General features: G+C 39.2%; 1 protein-coding gene across 2 annotated transcripts in view; it reads right to left on the bottom strand.

Moving 5' to 3' along the window:
* Upf1 (Upf1 RNA helicase) overlaps positions 1-19,763 on the bottom strand; it is a 168,429-nt gene that overhangs the window by 82,649 nt on the left and 66,017 nt on the right. For both annotated transcript variants that reach the window (XM_070083022.1, XM_053772040.2), the window contains exons 8-9: positions 16,350-16,515; positions 14,937-15,131 (exon numbers count right to left, since the gene is read on the bottom strand). In XM_070083022.1, coding sequence (XP_069939123.1) covers positions 14,937-15,131; positions 16,350-16,515 — 361 coding nt within the window. The remainder of the gene's footprint in view (positions 1-14,936; positions 15,132-16,349; positions 16,516-19,763) is intronic.

Here is a 19,763-nt window from a genome sequence, read left to right as displayed (position 1 = left end):
CAAGCCTTACCTATAAGGTTTATGCAACCGAGGATACTGAAGTGATCTTTCCAGAACTCTCTTAGGGTCAAATCAGTGTCTAAGGTTACTTCAAAGCACTTTCGAAACACTGCTTTGGTGTACAGTTTTTTGAAATTTGAAATGACCTGCTGGTCCATGGGCTGGAGGAGAGGAGTGATATTAGGGGGCAAGAATTTCACTTTGATGAAGCTAAACTCTAGCACCATTTGCTCTTCCACGTCTGGAGGATAAGCAGGAGCATTGTCCATTACCAAGAGGCACTTGAGTTCCAATTTATTTTCCAGGAGGTATTTTTTCACACTGGGGCCAAACAAGTCATGGAACCAGTCAAAGAAAATGTCCCTCGTGAACCATGCCTTACTGTTTGCCCTCCACTTCACACACAATTTAGTCTTGACAACACTGTTTTTCTTGAACACTCTGGGATTTTCAGAGTGATACACAAGTAGAGGCTTCACTTTGCAATCACCACTAGCATTACTACAAAACATGAGTTAGCCTGTCTTTCACAGGCTTATGTCCTGGGAGCACCTTTTCCTCCTGAGTAATGTAGGTCCTGTTTGGCATTTTCTTCCAAAACAGACCTGTTTTGTCACAATTAAACACTTGTTGGGGTTTTAATTTTTCAGCCTCTTTGTACCCCTTGAAGTCCTGAATATATTTTTCAGCCACTTTTTGGTCAGAACTGGCAGCCTCACCATGCCTTATCACACTGTGAATGTCACTATGATTCTTGAATCTCTCAAACCAACCTTTGCTGGTCTTAAATTCACCAATATGAGCACTAATTCCAGGCATTTTCTTAATGAGATCATCATTCAACTGCCTTGCCTTTTCACATATAACTGACGGTGAAACACTATCTCCTGGAAATTGTTTCTCGTTGATCCGAAACAACCACTTCTCCACATCTTCGAGTATTTGTGATCTCTGTTTTGTAAGTATATTTGCACCTTTCACAACAAAAGTTTCCTTGATTGCCTTTTTTCTTGGCCAAGATAGTAGCGATGGTTGTATGGGGTTATACAACCTGGTCAGCTTGGAGACACACACTCCACTTTCATATTGTGCAATGATCTTTCTTGAATTCTATGGTGTTTCTCACTCTCTTTACCAAAGGGCTGGCACTAGAAGCTTTCTTTGGGCCCATGGTGGCTTATTTAGCAGTTACAAGCACTAAAAACAATGGAATATTACAAAATGAATCGCATGTACACATGGAACCGTCCTCACTGGCTTGTAAACAATGGCACACTGGCTGTACATGGAGTGGCCGGGTCGCTCACGGCACACGGACACATTCAGGACAAATGACTAACCGATTTCTGTGTCGTTAACCGAGCCAATATTTTGATGCAAAAAACCTTACTTAATCTGAATATTACTTAATACAATGAAAGGGGGTAAAGCAGCTGGAACTGATGGGATCATGACAGAAATGTGAAAAGCAGGGGGGATATAGTGTTGGAGTGGTTGGTACTTTTGTTTAATAAATGTATGAAAGAGGGGAAGGTACCTAGGGATTGGCAGAGAGCATGTATAGTCCCTTTATATAAAGGGAAAGGGGACAAAAGAGATTGCAAAAATTATAGAGGAATAAGTTTACTGAGTATACCAGGAAAAGTGTACGGTAGGGTTATAATTGAAAGAATTAGAGATAAGACAGAATGTAGGGTTGCGGATGAGCAAGGAGGTTTCAGAGTGGTTAGGGGATGTGTAGATCAAGTGTTTACATTGAAGCATATATGTGAACAGTATTTAGATAAAGGCAGGGAAGTTTTCATTGCGTTTATGGATTTAGAAAAGGCATATGATAAGAGTGGATAGAGGAGCAATGTGGCAGATGTTGCAAGTACATATATGGAATAGGTGGTAAGTTACTAAATGCTGTAAAGAGTTTATGAGGATAGTGAGGCTCAGGTTAGGGTGTGTAGAAGAGAGGGAGACTACTTCCCGGTAAAAGTACGTCTTAGACAGGGATGTGTAATGTCACCATGGTTGTTTAATATATTTATAGATGGGGTTGTAAAGGAAGTAAATGCTAGGGTGTTCGGGAGAGGGGTGGGATTAAATTATGGGGAATCAAATTCAAAATGGGAATTGACACAGTTACTTCTTGCTGATGATACTGTGCTTATGGGAGATTCTAAAGAAAAATTGCAAAGGTTAGTGGATGAGTTTGGGAATGTGTGCAAAGGTAGAAAGTTGAAAGTGAACACAGAAAAGAGTAGGGTGATGAGGGTATCAAATGATTTAGATAAAGAAAAATTGGATATCAAATTGAGGAGGAGGAGTATGGAAGAAGTGAATGTTTTCAGATACTTGGGAGTTGACGTGTCGGTGGATGGATTCATGAAGGATGAGGTTAATCATAGAATTGATGAAGGAAAAAAGGCGAGTGGTGCGTTGAGGTATATGTGGAGTCAAAAAATGTTATCTATGGAGGCAAAGAAGGGAATGTATGAAAGTATAGTAGTACCAACACTCTTATATGGGTGTGAAGCTTGGGTGGTAAATGCAGCAGCGAGGAGACGGTTGGAGGCAGTGGAGATGTCCTGTTTAAGGGCAATGTGTGGTGTAAATATTATGCAGAAAATTTGGAGTGTGGAAATTAGGAAAAGGTGTGGAGTTAATAAAAGTATTAGTCAGAGGGCAGAAGAGGGGTTGTTGAGGTGGTTTAGTCATTTAGAGAGAATGGATCAAAGTAGAATGACATGGAAAGCATATAAATCTATAGGGGAAGGAAGGCGGGGTAGGGGTCGTCCTCGAAAGGGTTGGAGAGAGGGGGTAAAGGAGGTTTTGTGGGCGAGGGGCTTGGACTTCCAGCAAGCGTGCGTGAGCGTGTTAGAAAGGAGTGAATGGAGACGAATGGTACTTGGGACCTGAAGGGATGCAGGGAAACCGGTTATTTTCATATAGTCGGACTTGAGTCCTGAAAATGGGAAGTACAATGTCTGCACTTTAAAGGAGGGGTTTGGGATATTGGCAGTTTGGAGGGATATGTTGTGTATCTTTATATGTATATGCTTCTAAACTGTTGTATTCTGTGCACCTCTGCAAAAACAGTGATAATGTGTGAGTATGGTGGAAGTGTTGAATGATGATGAAAGTATTTTCTTTTTGGGGATTTTCTTTCTTTTTTGGGTCACCCTGCCTCGGTGGGAGACGGCCGACTTGTTGAAAAAAAAAAAAAAACAATGATGTCGTAATCCGGGGGTCCACTGTATAAGCAGTCTCAGTTGAGGAGTAATACAGTAAAGATCCAATAAGAGAGACCTCCCATAAAGCAGATGTCAGTTAAAGCAGACAAAAAATCTGGCTGGACAAAGGCTCAACATGTATATTTAATGGGGTGTCCGGTTAGTATAGCCATGAAGCGAACCAAATCCATCATATCGAATGGCTCCACTTAATTTTAAGTTTGTATGGTCCGAGGTTCATCCTGAACACATACACTTTCGTTATTCTTGAGCAGCAGTCAGCCAGTGACTGTCCATGTCATTTATTGTGTTGTCTGAACACACACTTACACCATCATTTCATCTCCAATTTTTCCCTAGATTTACTGTATTTTCAATCATTTTTTAACTCTTTGAGTGCCAAGACCCCTGCTCGCAAACTTGCTCATTTAAAAAAAAAAAAATTTTCTCATGAAATGATAATCTTTTTCCGAAGGTAATGATACCAAAAGTTCGAAACTTGATGAAACACTTACAGATTTAGATTTGCAAATTTAGTGGTCTCGGCAATATTTACTCATCACCAATTTCTCCAACTTTGAGCCCTATTTTGCACCAATTCCTTTGTTCCACTCATCCAAACTCATAGCTATTTCGCTAGAACTCCTTTTCTTCTATCGACTTAGTACAAGAAACTGCCCATTTACCTATTTCAACTACCCAAAAAAGCCACCAGAAATTACTAATTTGGCCAATTTTACATAAAATTCAAAAAAGGCCAATTTCAAAATAGAGGCCAGAATAAACAATGGAGACATTCCTGGCACTAAAATAACATTTTCTCAGTTCATTAGTCACTTCTCCAGGTCATTCTTATATTATGCTTGCTTCTCATTTTTATTCATAAACAACAAGGAACTGATCAGAGACATAACAGTTTCCAAAACTATTTACTCTGATCATAACATCATAGAGGTTCAAACTAGTATTAACTCAGGGGTAGGAAACTGCATCACTAATGTTAGAGACGGGATGTTCAATAAGTTTAATTTTAACAACCATAGAATTGACTAGGGAAAAGATAAACCAAGCGCTATCAGACATACCCTGGGAATCAGATATGAGCACCCTAAATCCCCACCAGTGCCTAGAGAAGCTGAATACAGAAGCATACAAAGTACAGTAGGGCCCCACTTTACGGCATTTCGCATTACGGCGTTCCACTAATACGGTCATTTCAAATTATGACCAAAACTCGCTATACAGCTCCCCCTACCTGACTTTCTAATACGGTCACCACGCCTAACCCGGTTTGCTTACATTCTCCGTGAGATCCGTAAGCACTAAGTCTCTCCATTATGTCTGGGAACTTCAAAATTTCAAGTGTTTTTAAAAGTTATTTCATATTTTATATATACTCTGATAATTATACTTATGTATACCTGTACCTAAATAAACTTACATACTGTGCTGGTGTGCAGGTACACATTAAAATCAGTGTCTTATGTCTCGAGACGTCATATTAGTAATAATAATAATCACCGAGTCTCATTTAATGGTGGCCTGGTGGTTAACGCTCTCGCTTCACACGGTGAGGGCCTGGGTTCGATTCCCAGCCAGAGTAGAAACATTGGACGTGTTTCTTTCCACCTGTTGTCTATGTTCCCCATCAGTAAAATGGGTACCTGGGTGTTAGTCGACTGGTGTGGGTCGCATCCTGGGACACTGACCTAAGGAGGCCTGGTCACAGACCGGGCCACGGGGGCGTTGACCCCCGGAACTCTCTCCAGATAAACTCCAGAAACTCCAGACACAAAAAATAGAAGATTTACTGTTATTCAGACTACTGCATAATTGTAAGAATTGCATAAATAATATCAGCGCATTTGTGAATGCACATTAGACCCACCAGTTGATGTGTACTGGAAGTGTGACGTGATTTCTTTATTCTCAAACATAATAAAAAATTGAACATTTCTGCTACTTTGAGCTCAATTTTAAGCTACTTGCACTCTGTGAACCATTCAAAATCATCTCTATTTCTGTAATATATCTTCCATTCTATTGAATGACACCAAGAAAACAAGGATACAACCATAAACACCAAAATACACTGCAAATTCAATGTTTTAACCCCTTGACTGTCGCAACCCCCAATCCTGAGGTGTCTCCTGGTGTCGCAAAATTTAAAAAAAAAAATTATTTTTCTTATGGAATGATAGAGAATCTTTTCTCGATTGTAATGACACCAAAAAAAAAAAATGAAATCTGATGGAATTACGCTCTTGCGAAGTTAACGACCTCAGTGATATTTACAAATCGGCGATTTCACCCACTTTGAGCCCTATTTTCGGCTAATTCCATTGTTCCAGTTGACCAAACTCGTAGCTATTTCTTTAGAACTCCATTTTTTCTATCGATTGAGTACAATAAAATGCCCATTTACCGATTTCAACTACCCAATAACGAGGTCAGAAATTTGCAATTTGGCCAATTTCGCGAAAATTAAAAAATATGACAATTTCAAAATAAGGTCCAGAATGAACAATGCAGACATTCCTAGCTCTAAAATAACATTTTCTTTGTTCATCAGTTACATCTCCAGGCCCCTCTGATATTACACTTGCTTTCTATTTTGAATTTTTATTCAAACAAAAAAATAGAAGATTTACTGTTATGCAGACTACTGCAATATTGTAACAGTTATACAAATAATGTCAACCCATTCATGACTGCACATTAGAATGGCTAGTTGGACATTTATTGGACAATGACATCATTTGTTTACTTTTGAACATCAGCAAAAATCAAACATTTCCCCTACTTTGAGCTCCATTTCCAGGTTCTTTTTATAGTAAAACCAACCAAAATTACCTCTATTTCTATAATTATGTTTTCCATTCTATCAAATGAGACCAAGAAAACGAGAGTACATCCATAAATACATACTATACAAAATTTTATTTTTTTTTATTATCACACTGGCCGATTCCCACCAAGGCAGGGTGGCCCGAAAAAGAAAAACTTTCACCATCATTCACTCCATCACTGTCTTGCCAGAAGGGTGCTTTACACTACAGTTTTTAAACTGCAACATTAACACCCCTCCTTCAGAGTGCAGGCACTGTACTTCCCATCTCCAGGACTCAAGTCCGGCCTGCCGGTTTCCCTGAACCCCTTCATAAATGTTACTTTGCTCACACTCCAACAGCACATCAAGTATTAAAAACCATTTGTCTCCATTCACTCCTATCAAACACGCTCATGCATACCTGCTGGAAGTCCAAGCCCCTCGCACACAAAACCTCCTTTACCCCCTCTCTCCAACCTTTCCTAGGCCGACCCCTACCCCGCCTTCCTTCCACTACAGACTGATACACTCTTGAAGTCATTCTGTTTCGCTCCATTCTCTCTACATGTCCGAACCACCTCAACAACCCTTCCTCAGCCCTCTGGACAACAGTTTTGGTAATCCCGCACCTCCTCCTAACTTCCAAACTACGAATTCTCTGCATTATATTCACACCACACATTGCCCTCAGACATGACATCTCCACTGCCTCTAGCCTTCTCCTCGCTGCAACATTCATCACCCACGCTTCACACCCATATAAGAGCGTTGGTAAAACTATACTCTCATACATTCCCCTCTTTGCCTCCAAGGACAAAGTTCTTTGTCTCCACAGACTCCTAAGTGCACCACTCACTCTTTTTCCCTCATCAATTCTATGATTCACCTCATCTTTCATAGACCCATCCGCTGACACGTCCACTCCCAAATATCTGAATACGTTCACCTCCTCCATACTCTCTCCCTCCAATCTGATATTCAATCTTTCATCACCTAATCTTTTTGTTATCCTCATAACCTTACTCTTTCCTGTATTCACCTTTAATTTTCTTCTTTTGCACACCCTACCAAATTCATCCACCAATCTCTGCAACTTCTCTTCAGAATCTCCCAAGAGCACAGTGTCATAAGCAAAGAGCAGCTGTGACAACTCCCACTTTGTGTGTGATTCTTTATCTTTTAACTCCACGCCTCTTGCCAAGACCCTCGCATTTACTTCTCTTACAACCCCATCTATAAATATATTAAACAACCACGGTGACATCACACATCCTTGTCTAAGGCCTACTTTTACTGGGAAAAAATTTCCCTCTTTCCTACATACTCTAACTTGAGCCTCACTATCCTCGTAAAAACTCTTCACTGCTTTCAGTAACCTACCTCCTACACCATACACTTGCAACATCTGCCACATTGCCCCCCTATCCACCCTGTCATACGCCTTTTCCAAATCCATAAATGCCACAAAGACCTCTTTAGCCTTATCTAAATACTGTTCACTTATATGTTTCACTGTAAACACCTGGTCCACACACCCCCTACCTTTCCTAAAGCCTCCTTGTTCATCTGCTATCCTATTCTCCGTCTTACTCTTAATTCTTTCAATTATAACTCTACCATACACTTTACCAGGTACACTCAACAGACTTATCCCCCTATAATTTTTGCACTCTCTTTTATCCCCTTTGCCTTTATACAAAGGAACTATGCATGCTCTCTGCCAATCCCTAGGTACCTTACCCTCTTCCATACATTTATTAAATAATTGCACCAACCACTCCAAAACTATATCCCCACCTGCTTTTAACATTTCTATCTTTATCCCATCAATCCCGGCTGCCTTACCCCCTTTCATTTTACCTACTGCCTCACGAACTTCCCCCACACTCACAACTGGCTCTTCCTCACTCCTACAAGATGTTATTCCTCCTTGCCCTATACACGAAATCACAGCTTCCCTATCTTCATCAACATTTAACAATTCCTCAAAATATTCCCTCCATCTTCCCAATACCTCTAACTCTCCATTTAATAACTCTCCTCTCCTATTTTTAACTGACAAATCCATTTGTTCTCTAGGCTTTCTTAACTTGTTAATCTCACTCCAAAACTTTTTCTTATTTTCAACAAAATTTGTTGATAACATCTCACCCACTCTCTCATTTGCTCTCTTTTTACATTGCTTCACCACTCTCTTAACCTCTCTCTTTTTCTCCATATACTCTTCCCTCCTTGCATCACTTCTACTTTGTAAAAACTTCTCATATGCTAACTTTTTCTCCCTTACTACTCTCTTTACATCATCATTCCACCAATCGCTCCTCTTCCCTCCTGCACCCACTTTCCTGTAACCACAAACTTCTGCTGAACACTCTAACACTACATTTTTAAACCTACCCCATACCTCTTCGACCCCATTGCCTATGCTCTCATTAGCCCATCTATCCTCCAATAGCTGTTTATATCTTACCCTAACTGCCTCCTCTTTTAGTTTATAAACCTTCACCTCTCTCTTCCCTGATGCTTCTATTCTCCTTGTATCCCATCTACCTTTTACTCTCAGTGTAGCTACAACTAGAAAGTGATCTGATATATCTGTGGCCCCTCTATAAACATGTACATCCTGAAGTCTACTCAACAGTCTTTTATCTACCAATACATAATCCAACAAACTACTGTCATTTCGTCCTACATCATATCGTGTATACTTATTTATCCTCTTTTTCTTAAAATATGTATTACCTATAACTAAACCCCTTTCTATACAAAGTTCAATCAAAGGGTTCCCATTATCATTTACACCTGGCACCCCAAACTTACCTACCACACCCTCTCTAAAAGTTTCTCCTACTTTAGCATTCAGGTCCCCTACCACAATTACTCTCTCACTTGGTTCAAAGGCTCCTATACATTCACTTAACATCTCCCAAAATCTCTCTCTCTCCTCTGCATTCCTCTCTTCTCCAGGTGCATACACGCTTATTATGACCCACTTCTCGCATCCAACCTTTACTTTAATCCACATAATTCTTGAATTTACACATTCATATTCTCTTTTCTCCTTCCATAACTGATCATTTAACATTACTGCTACCCCTTCCTTTGCTCTAACTCTCTCAGATACTCCAGATTTAATCCCATTTATTTCCCCCCACTGAAATTCTCCTACCCCCTTCAGCTTTGTTTCGCTTAGAGCCAGGACATCCAACTTCTTTTCATTCATAACATCAGCAATCATCTGTTTCTTGTCATCCGCACTACATCCACGCACATTTAAGCATCCCAGTTTTATAAAGTTTTTCTTCTTCTCTTTTTTAGTAAATGTATACAGGAGAAGGGGTTACTAGCCCATTGCTCCCGGCATTTTAGTCGCCTCATACGACACGCATGGCTTACGGAGGAAAGATTCTTTTCCACTTCCCCATGGACAATAGAAGAAATAAAAAAGAACAAGAGCTATTTAGAAAAAGGAGAAAAACCTAGATGTATGTATATATATATATATGCATGTGCGTGTCTGTGAAGTGTGACCAAAGTGTAAGTAGGAGTAGCAAGATATCCCTGTTATCTTAGCGTGTTTATGAGACAGAAAAAGAAACCAGCAATCCTACCATCATGCAAAACAGTTACAGGTTTTTGTTTCACAGTCATCTGGCAGGACGGTAGTACTTTCCTGGGTGGTTGCTGTCTACCAACCTACTACCTATACAAAAATAGACCACAAATTCGGCACTTTAATATAAAAAAAAGGGTCGGAGTTTTTTTTTCTCATTATGCACTGCGTGCTCCAGGATTTTTTTTATATGGTGCACACTGACCACACAGACCCATTCTCTCACATGTGGGCCTACCAGCTTTCTCCTGCTTGATTTGAAGCCGCTAGAATTTATGAGTATACAGTGGAACCTCAAAAATCGAACGTATCACATATCGAACGTTTCGAAAATAAGACCATTTTTTCGGACAAACTGTGTCCCTATTATCGAACGCACCCCTATTTTCGAACCGCCGGGTACGGGACCTGTCCGCTGGCCCGCTCTGTCCGTGTCCCCGCACAGGCGCCATGAGCAGTCTAGCTTTGTTTATGCTTGAGTGAACACTAACCTGCGATCTCATTCACACATTTTACGATTATTTAATTGTGTTTAGTGCTTGTGGGGCTGTGAAATAAGCTGCCATGGGCCCAAAGAAGCTTGTTAGCGGTACCCCTGTGGTAAAGAAAGTGAGAAACACCAAAGATGTGAAGAAGGAAATAATACAGAAGTATGAGATTGGAGTGAGACTTGTTGAGCTTGCCAGGATGTACAGAGGACTGTGGACAGTTATTTTGTGAGACAGAAACAGACGACTGTGGACAGTTATTTTGTGAGACAGAAACAGACGACTGTGGAGTTATTTTGTGAGACAGACGATTGTGGACAGTTATTTTGTGAGACAAACAGACGACTGTGGAGTTATTTTGTGAGACAGAAACAGACAACTGTGGAGTTATTTTGTGAGACAGATCATTGTGGACAGTTATTTTGTGGGACTGGGGTCCAATGACTCTCAAGCTGGTCCTAGTGGCATTAAAATACAGAGAAGGGAAGCAACCCCAGAGAGGGCTTTGATACCGGAGTCCTCATGGAGGGGGATTCTCCTTCCAAACAATAACCCCAACTCCCTCTCTCCTCCTCCCTATCTTCCAGATGCCATCACCAATCTTCAATAAAGATAAGTAAAAATGTTATTTTATATTACTATACATAATTAAAGACTATAGCATTTGTTGTGTGTATGTAAAACTGTAATTAATCTCTATAAAATGTATTTTTTTTTGTGAATATTTTTGGGTTTCTGAAACGGATTAATTGTATTTCTATTATTTCTTATGGGAAATATTGCTTCGAATTTCAAACTTTTCGAATTTAGAACTAGCTCCTGGAACGGATTAAGTTCGAAATTTGAGGTTCCACTGTATATACGTCAAACACGGTACCTTGTAGGACATATATATACGACTTAAACAGTCAAAGGGTTAAACCAAAAATGCAGTTGCAGTTTTTTATCTTATGCACTGCATACTGCAGGATCTTCTTTATACCGCACACACTAACCAGAGTATGGAGGAGGTGAATGTATTCAGATATTTGGGAGTGGACGTGTCAGCGGATGGGTCTATGAAAGATGAGGTGAATCATAGAATTGATGAGGGGAAAAGGGTGAGTGGTGCACTTAGGAGCCTGTGGAGACAAAGAACTTTGTCCTTGGAGGCAAAGAGGGGAATGTATGAGAGTATAGTTTTACCAACGCTCTTATATGGGTGTGAAGCATGGGTGATGAATGTTGCGGCAAGGAGAAGGCTGGAGGCAGTGGAGATGTCATGTCTGAGGGCAATGTGTGGTGTGAATATAATGCAGAGAATTCGTAGTTTGGAAGTTAGGAGGAGGTGCAGGATTACCAAAACTGTTGTCCAGAGGGTTGAGGAAGGGTTGTTGAGGTGGTTCGGACATGTAGAGAGAATGGAGCGAAACAGAATGACTTCAAGAGTGTATCAGTCTGTAGTGGAAGGAAGGCGGGGTAGGGGTCGGCCTAGGAAAGGTTGGAGGGAGGGGGTAGAGGAGGTTTTGTGTGCGAGGGGCTTGGACTTCCAGCAGGCATGCGTGAGCATGTTTGATAGGAGTGAATGGAGACAAATGGTTTTTAATACTTGACGTGCTGTTGGAGTGTGAGCAAAGTAACATTTATGAAGGGGTTCAGGGAAACCAGCAGGCCGGACTTGAGTCCTGGAGATGGGAAGTACAGTGCCTGCACTCTGAAGGAGGGGTGTTAATGTTGCAGTTTAAAAACTGTAGTGTAAAGCACCCTTCTGGCAAGACAGTGATGGAGTGAATGATGGTGAAAATTTTTCTTTTTCGGGCCACCCTGCCTTGGTGGGAATCGGCCAGTGTGATAATAATAATAATAAAAAAAAAAACTGACCACGTAGACCCATTCTCTCATAAGTAGGCCTACAAGGTTTTCCCACAAGATCTGAATTTTGGTGTAGTATTATGAGACCAACACTGACTTCAAAGCCATAATATTATACGACCAATACTGAAGGGGTTAAAAATACTGTGTACAGTGTTGTTAGCAATGACCACTAAAGCATGTAACCTTTACTAATAAGCATAAACTTGAATTAATACGGTACTAAGGTGTATAAACAGAAATACTTTGTTAACCTATTTTTATGCTACCCAAGTAATAGCTTTTATAACCTTTTACTTATGTACAAGTTAATTGTTCTATCATAATGTATTACTACTATCTCTACAACTTAAATTACTACTACTACTACCATTAATATTACACCTCACACTAAGCCTATATATAGCTTCTGTGTCCATGTATTGTTTGTAACGGCTTGATAAAGCTCCTGGAGAGCGAACGTTGCCACAATAAAATGTCACATTAGTTGCATTTCTGTCCTTTTACTTAACATTGAATGAATAAAGAAACTAGAGGCTGACATTTAAGTGTGAGTACTATGATAAAGCAAAACAAACAGAAAACCAGAAAAAGGTACAAAAAATTACTGTACTGTACTCTTTTGTACTATACAGTATTGTACAGTACAAGAGCACAGTACAACACTTTTCAGGTTCACTTACAGACAATATTCTATCATACTCTAGTTTATTCTCAGTATGTCTGGTAGTTCATCAATACAGTGGACTAAGTACGTTTCATTGGGCAATCATCCATGATCAATTAAGCAGATTACATCCACTTAACCCTTAAACTGTCCAAACGTAGATCTACGTTTTTTCAACATTTGAAAGTGTGCAAAAAAGTAATTTTTTTTTTCTTACATTTGAAAACTTGTAAGAAAAACTTTTTTTTTTTATATATTTGAAAATATATAAAAAAACGTAGATCTACTTTTGGAGCACTACACACATGAATGTAGATCTGCTTGGACAGTTTAAGGGTTAATTGAAATGCTCAAATTAATAGAATTTTAAAAAAATCAGACCCCCCTCCCTATATCAGTCCATTTTATCAGGCCTTTATTGTATTTTCAGAAATCCATTATTTGTGTTAGAAGTTTTTTAATGTACACCACCTAAAGAAAGTATGTACAGTGCTTAAGTGGGTATTATTATTATTATTTTTTTTTTCAACAAGTCGGCCGTCTCCCACCGAGGCAGGGTGACCCAAAAAAGAAAGAAAATCCCAAAAAAGAAAATACTTTCATCATCATTCAACACTTTCACCACACACGCACATTATCACTGTTTTTGCAGAGGTGCTCAGAATACAACAGTTTAGAAGCATACACATATAAAGATACACAACATATCCCTCCAAACTGCCAATATCCCAAACCCCTCCTTTAAAGTGCAGGCATTGTACTTCCCATTTCCAGGACTCAAGTCCGACTTTATGAAAATAACCGGTTTCCCTGAATCCCGTCACTAAATATTACCCTGCTCACACTCCAACAGATCGTCAGGTCCCAAGTACCATTCGTCTCCATTCACTCCTATCTAACTCGCTCACGCACGCTTGCTGGAAGTCCAAGCCCCTTGCCCACAAAACCTCCTTTACCCCCCCTCTCTAACCCTTTCGAGGACGACCCCTACCCCGCCTTCCTTCCCCTATAGATTTATATGCTTTCCATGTCATTCTACTTTGATCCATTCTCTCCAAATGACCAAACCACCTCAACAACCCCTCTTCTGCCCTCTGACTAATACTTTTATTAACTCCACACCTTTTCCTAATTTCCACACTCCGAATTTTCTGCATAATATTTACACCACACATTGCCCTTAAACAGGACATCTCCACTGCCTCCAACCGTCTCCTCGCTGCTGCATTTACCACCCAAGCTTCACACCCATATAAGAGTGTTGGTACTACTATACTTTCATACATTCCCTTCTTTGCCTCCATAGATAACGTTTTTTGACTCCACATATACCTCAACGCACCACTCACCTTTTTTCCCTCATCAATTCTATGATTAACCTCATCCTTCATAAATCCATCCGCCGACACGTCAACTCCCAACTATCTGAAAACATTCACTTCTTCCATACTCCTCCTCCCCAATTTGATATCCAATTTTTCTTTATCTAAATCATTTGACACCCTCATCACCTTACTCTTTTCTATGTTCACTTTCAACTTTCTACCTTTACACACATTCCCAAACTCATCCACTAACCTTTGCAATTTTTTTTTAGAATCTCCCATAAGCACAGTATCATCAGCAAAAAGTAACTGTGTCAATTCCCATTTTGAATTTGATTCCCCAAAATTTAATCCCACCCCTCTCCCAAACACCCTAGCATTTACTTCCTTTACAACCCCATCTATAAATATATTAAACAACCATGGTGACATCACACATCCCTGTCTAAGACCTACTTTTACCGGGAAGTAGTCTCCCTCTCTTCTACACACCCTAACCTGAGCCTCACTATCCTCATAAAAACTCTTTACAGCATTTAGTATCTTACCACCTATTCCATATACATGCAACATCTGCCACATTTCTCCTCTATCTATTATTATTATTATTATTATTATTATTATTATTATTATTATTATTATTACATTCAGGAGTAAGTGCTAAACCCATTGGGGGTCATACAGTGCCTGAGGGATGGGAGATAATCAGGCTTGATCCAAGGAAAAGAGATCATGTTTAATTCCTTGGGTTAAGAGCCTTTCATCAACATCAATGAAAGAAAGCAATATGAGAAATTATAACCAACTTTAATCAGCCAGTAAGATAACCATCTGACTATAAACTAGTCCACAATCACACTGCCTTGAATCTTAATCCATAGATTATTAAAATTAGATGTCACACATACATTAGGTAGATCTTAAGACATAAAATCACTTGCCTTAAGTCCAGTCTTATGAATTTTCTCTGTGAGCTGGTCAACAGCTGTGTTGGAAGGTGCACACACCAGGACGGAGCCACCAGTCTGCTTTACCAATTGGTACACAATGGTGGCTGAAGTCACTGTCTTGCCAGTGCCTGGTGGGCCTTGGATTAATGACAAAGGTCGTTGCAAGGCATGCTTCAAGGCATATTGCTGAAAATTACAAACTTGTCATAATTTGCACTCACTATAGGCATGCAGATACATTTCATAGTAAATTATTACAAACAAAAATATACATTACAACTTCAATTTAATGGATTTCAGAGCAAATGGACAAAATCTGTGGCGAGACAACTTCCAGAAATAATGAAACTATCCATTAATGGGTAAATTGATTTCAGATATACTGGACAAAGTCCATTATATCTGAAATCATTCAGATTTAACCAACAATCGGCATTAACAGACATGCCCCCACAACCCATTAGTACATTAAATCAAGGTTTCACTTTATGCATTACTCATAATAAAAAGTTATTTTGAAATTACATTTTTTTTTTTTTCAACAAGTCGGCCGTCTCCCACCGAGGCAGGGTGAAATTACATATATGTACTTAAAACAGTGAATACATTCCCTATAGGTAATGGAAAAAAAGAAATATAAGTAAATAAATTTAAAATCTGTAGACCTCAATAGAATATTCCTGTGTTCAGGATCCATGAGACACAAAAAGAAGAGCAACAGGTCCATACAACCTCTATAACATTTTGACATTCGTAATTCTCGATAGGTAAGTTTGAGTTTTATTACTATATGCGCTCTATTACAAAAGATGCTTGATATATTATAATAACTAGCAAGAGAAAAAAGCTTAAGTGACATCCCCTAACCCATAATGCAAGGCTTTACCCAAGGCCTATATGAAAGATCCTCTGCTTGCATGTGCTGTACACTGATGTGTGTGTGTACAGTAAATCAGTTTTGTAATGCACCTAAGTCACAGGTTAAGTTTCCAGTCTCAGTGCTCTGCACTTATAAGTATCCTAATTAAGATCTTCAGCTATTTTTCACTACACACTTTTGCATATGTCTATTCAAATCCCTATTAGTGGTTCATAGACCAATACTACTTTTTTGTGAACAGCTCCATGAAGCAGTGTCCACCACCTTCCTTGTCTGCTATTTCTAGCCCAGCTATACTGATTGGTGCTTAGGATCTGTAGTCAATCTGCAGGTCCACATGAGTATGGATAAATGAAAACAGCCAAACTAGGAATAAGAGTGAACAGAGTCTATTGCTGGTGTTAGAGGTTATATAGACAGTGTGTTACTGGTGATTCACATAACCCTCCACTGAATGTAGTTTCAGTCTTTAAAATGTTACAATCTTTGGCAAGGAACAATCTTGTAAAGATTAAATCAAGTACCTGAGAATTGTTCAAGGTGGGCAAGTTTGGAGCCGACAGCTGTTTTGGGAGATGAATATGACGGAATATAAGCTCATCCACCTCTACATGACCCAACAGTCGGTGGTAGATATATGGAGACACAGACGAGTCATCTACAGCAAATTTTCTTAAAGCTGCTTGCATCCTGATTACGATAATGTTAACTTTGAACAATTATACATCCTATATCAAATCTTTAATTAATTTAAGCTTTTCTTTGAAGTAATATCCAGAATTGTAAAATTTCTTTAAATAACATTTGTTTCTGACTATACTGTAAAACGACCTTAATTGTTGGAACAAAAGCAGTACATTAATATTTTAAACAGTGACATAACATAATGTATGGAGAATAAAAAGGCACAATATTGTGACTGGAACAATACACAAATAATGGTCCAAGTCGGACTGAAACGCTATCATAAGGCTTTTCTCCAATGTGTAGGTTATTTGTTTAACAATACATGGTTAAAGCAAAAATAAGGGTATGAAAAACTTTTGTAAAGGCAAAATTACATTAAGGTACTAGTGCACAGACAATTCAGCATGTCAGACTATTCTACTATATACAGGTACCATCCGACTTACGACCGAGTTCTGTTCCGAGAAACCGGTCGTAAGTCGAAATGGTCGTAAGTCGAACCTTACTACTAAATATCAACATCACATTTTTGTAATGACTTCATTTTATTGTTTTATTTTGGTATTTCATTTTTTACTTCACATTTTATGCTGTTAGTACTGTACTTTATACTGTAAGGTTTAGGATAAATGCTGTGTACAACACAAACAGTTGTTTATTTCCCAGAAATTTGGCATAGAAAACAAGGTCGTAAGTCGAATGGTCGTATGTCGAGCAGGTCATAAGTCGGATGGTAGGTGTATTACACTATATATGGCACATCATAGGTAGTAGGATGGTAGACAGCAACCGCCCAGGGAGGTACTACCGTCCTGCCAAGTGAGTGTAAAACGAAAGCCTGTAATTGTTTTACATGATGGTAGGATTGCTGGTGTCTTTTTTTCTGTTTCATAAACATGCAAGATTTCAGGTTCGTCTTGCTACTTCTACTTACACTTAGGTCACACTACACATACATGTACAAGCATATATATATATATGTATACATACCCCTCTAGGTTTTCTTCTATTTTCTTTCTAGTTCTTGTTCTTGTCTATTTCCTCTTATCTCCATGGGGAAGTGGAACAGAATTCTTCCTCCGTAAGGCATGCATGTTGTAAGAGGCGACTAAAATGCCGGGAGCAAGGGGCTAGTAACCCCTACTCCTGTATTTATTACTAAATTTAAAAGGCGAAACTATCGTTTTTCTTTTTGGGCCACCCCACCTCAGTGGGATACAGCAGGTGCGTTGAAAGAAGAATATTGCACTTGGAATATGCTTGGGTCCAAACCTGCACGTGCATGCACACTCACCCACCCACCCACACAAATACGCACACACAAAAGAAAAAAACACACAGGCCAGGTCTCTTATCGACAAGTACCTTTGACATCTAGTAATTACTACTACTAGCCACATATGTGCTCAGCCACACACCCACCTACATCCACACCCACACACAAAATAGTGGAAGAAGAATGGAATAAATTCAAAAGGAGGTAGCAAGTGTTACAACCACTGCAAATTTAAAACTTATTAAATATTAATAAAATGGGACACCATGACCATAGCTGTTTTCCTGTAGCTAAAAATAGGTCATTACAAATAAGCAAGTGCTGAAATTTCTCCTTACAAGAAGAGGCACTTTTGATAATTTTCTTCTCATTCTTTTCAGTAATTATTAGAGGAAAAGGGGTTACTAGCCCATTGTTCCTGGCATTTTAGTTGACTTTTACAACACACATGGCTTACGGAGGAAAGATTCTTATTCCACTTCCCCATGGATATAAAAGGAAAAGTAATAACAACAAGAACTATTAAGATAAAATCAAAGAAAACTCAGATGAGTGTGTATAAATAAACATGTACATGTATGTGTATTGTGACCAAAGCGTAAGTAGAAGTAGCAAGACATACCTGTAATCTTGCATATTTATGAGACAGACAAAAGACGAAGGAAGAGGAGGAAGTTCAGATGAGATATAAGCAACTATTGGCAGAAAGGTGGGCTGGTGCAAGTATGAGTAGTGGGGGGGGGGGGGGAGGGGGGTGTTTGAAGAGATTTGAAATAGTTTTAAAAATGCAGTATTAGAATGTGGGGCAGAAGTCTGTGGTTATAGGAGGGTGGGTGCAGGAGGAAAGAGGAGTGATTGGTGGAATAATGACGTAAAGGGTGTGATAAAAGAGAAAAAGGTAGCTTATGAGAGGTTTTTACAAAGCAGAAGTGTTATACGAAGAGTAGAGTATATGGAGAGTAAAAAAAAGGTGAAGAGAGTGGTGAGAGAGTGCAAAAGGAGAGCAGATTATAGAGTGGGAGAGTCACTGTCAAGAAAATTTAATGAAAATAAGAAAAAATTTTGGAGCGAGTTACACAAGTTAAGAAAGCCTAGGGAATGAATGGATATGTCAGTTAAAAACAGAGTAGGGGAGTTAGTAGATGGGGAGATGGAGGTATTGGGTAGATGGCAAGAATATTTTGAGGAACTTTTAAATGTTGATAAAGAAAGGGAGGCGGTAATTTCATGCACTGGCCAGGGAGGTATATTGGGATATTGGCAGTTTGGAGGGATATGTTGTGTATCTTTATATGTGTATGCTTCTAGACTGTTGTATTCTGAGCACATCTGCAAAAACAGTGATAATGTGCGAGTGTGGTGAAAGTGTTGAATGATGATGAAAGTATTTTCTTTTTGGGGATTTTCTTTCTTTTTTGGGTCACCCTGCCTCGGTGGGAGACGGCCGACTTGTTGAAAAAAAAAAAAAAAAAAAAGAGTGAAGAAGAGCAGGATGTGAGTGTGGGGGAGGTGCGTGAGGCATTACATAGAATGAAAGGGGGTAAAGCAGCTGGAACTGACGGGATCATGACAGAAATGTTAAAAGCAGGGGGAAATATAGTATCAGAGTGGTTGGTATATTTGTTTAATAAATGTATGAAAGAGGGGAAGGTACCTAGGGAGTGGCAGAAAGCATGTATAGTCCCTTTATATAAAAAGAAGAGAGACAAAAGAGATTGTAAAAATTATAGAGGAATAAGTTTACTGAGTATTACTAAATTTAAAAAGAGAAACTTTTGTTTTTCTTTTTGGGCCACTCTGCCTTGGTAGGATATGGCCAGTTTGTTGAAGAAAAAAAAAAAAAAGTTTACTGAGTATACCAGATAAAGTGTACGGTAGGGTTATTGAAAGAAAGAAGAGGTAAGACAGAATGTAGGATTGTGGATGAGCAAGGTGGTTTTAGAATGGGTAGGGGATGTGTGGATCAAGTGTTTAC

The sequence above is a fragment of the Cherax quadricarinatus genome, chromosome 8 (assembly GCF_038502225.1).
Source record: "Cherax quadricarinatus isolate ZL_2023a chromosome 8, ASM3850222v1, whole genome shotgun sequence".
Classification (NCBI taxonomy): domain Eukaryota; kingdom Metazoa; phylum Arthropoda; class Malacostraca; order Decapoda; family Parastacidae; genus Cherax; species Cherax quadricarinatus.
This window is presented reverse-complemented; position numbering and strand designations above follow the sequence as displayed.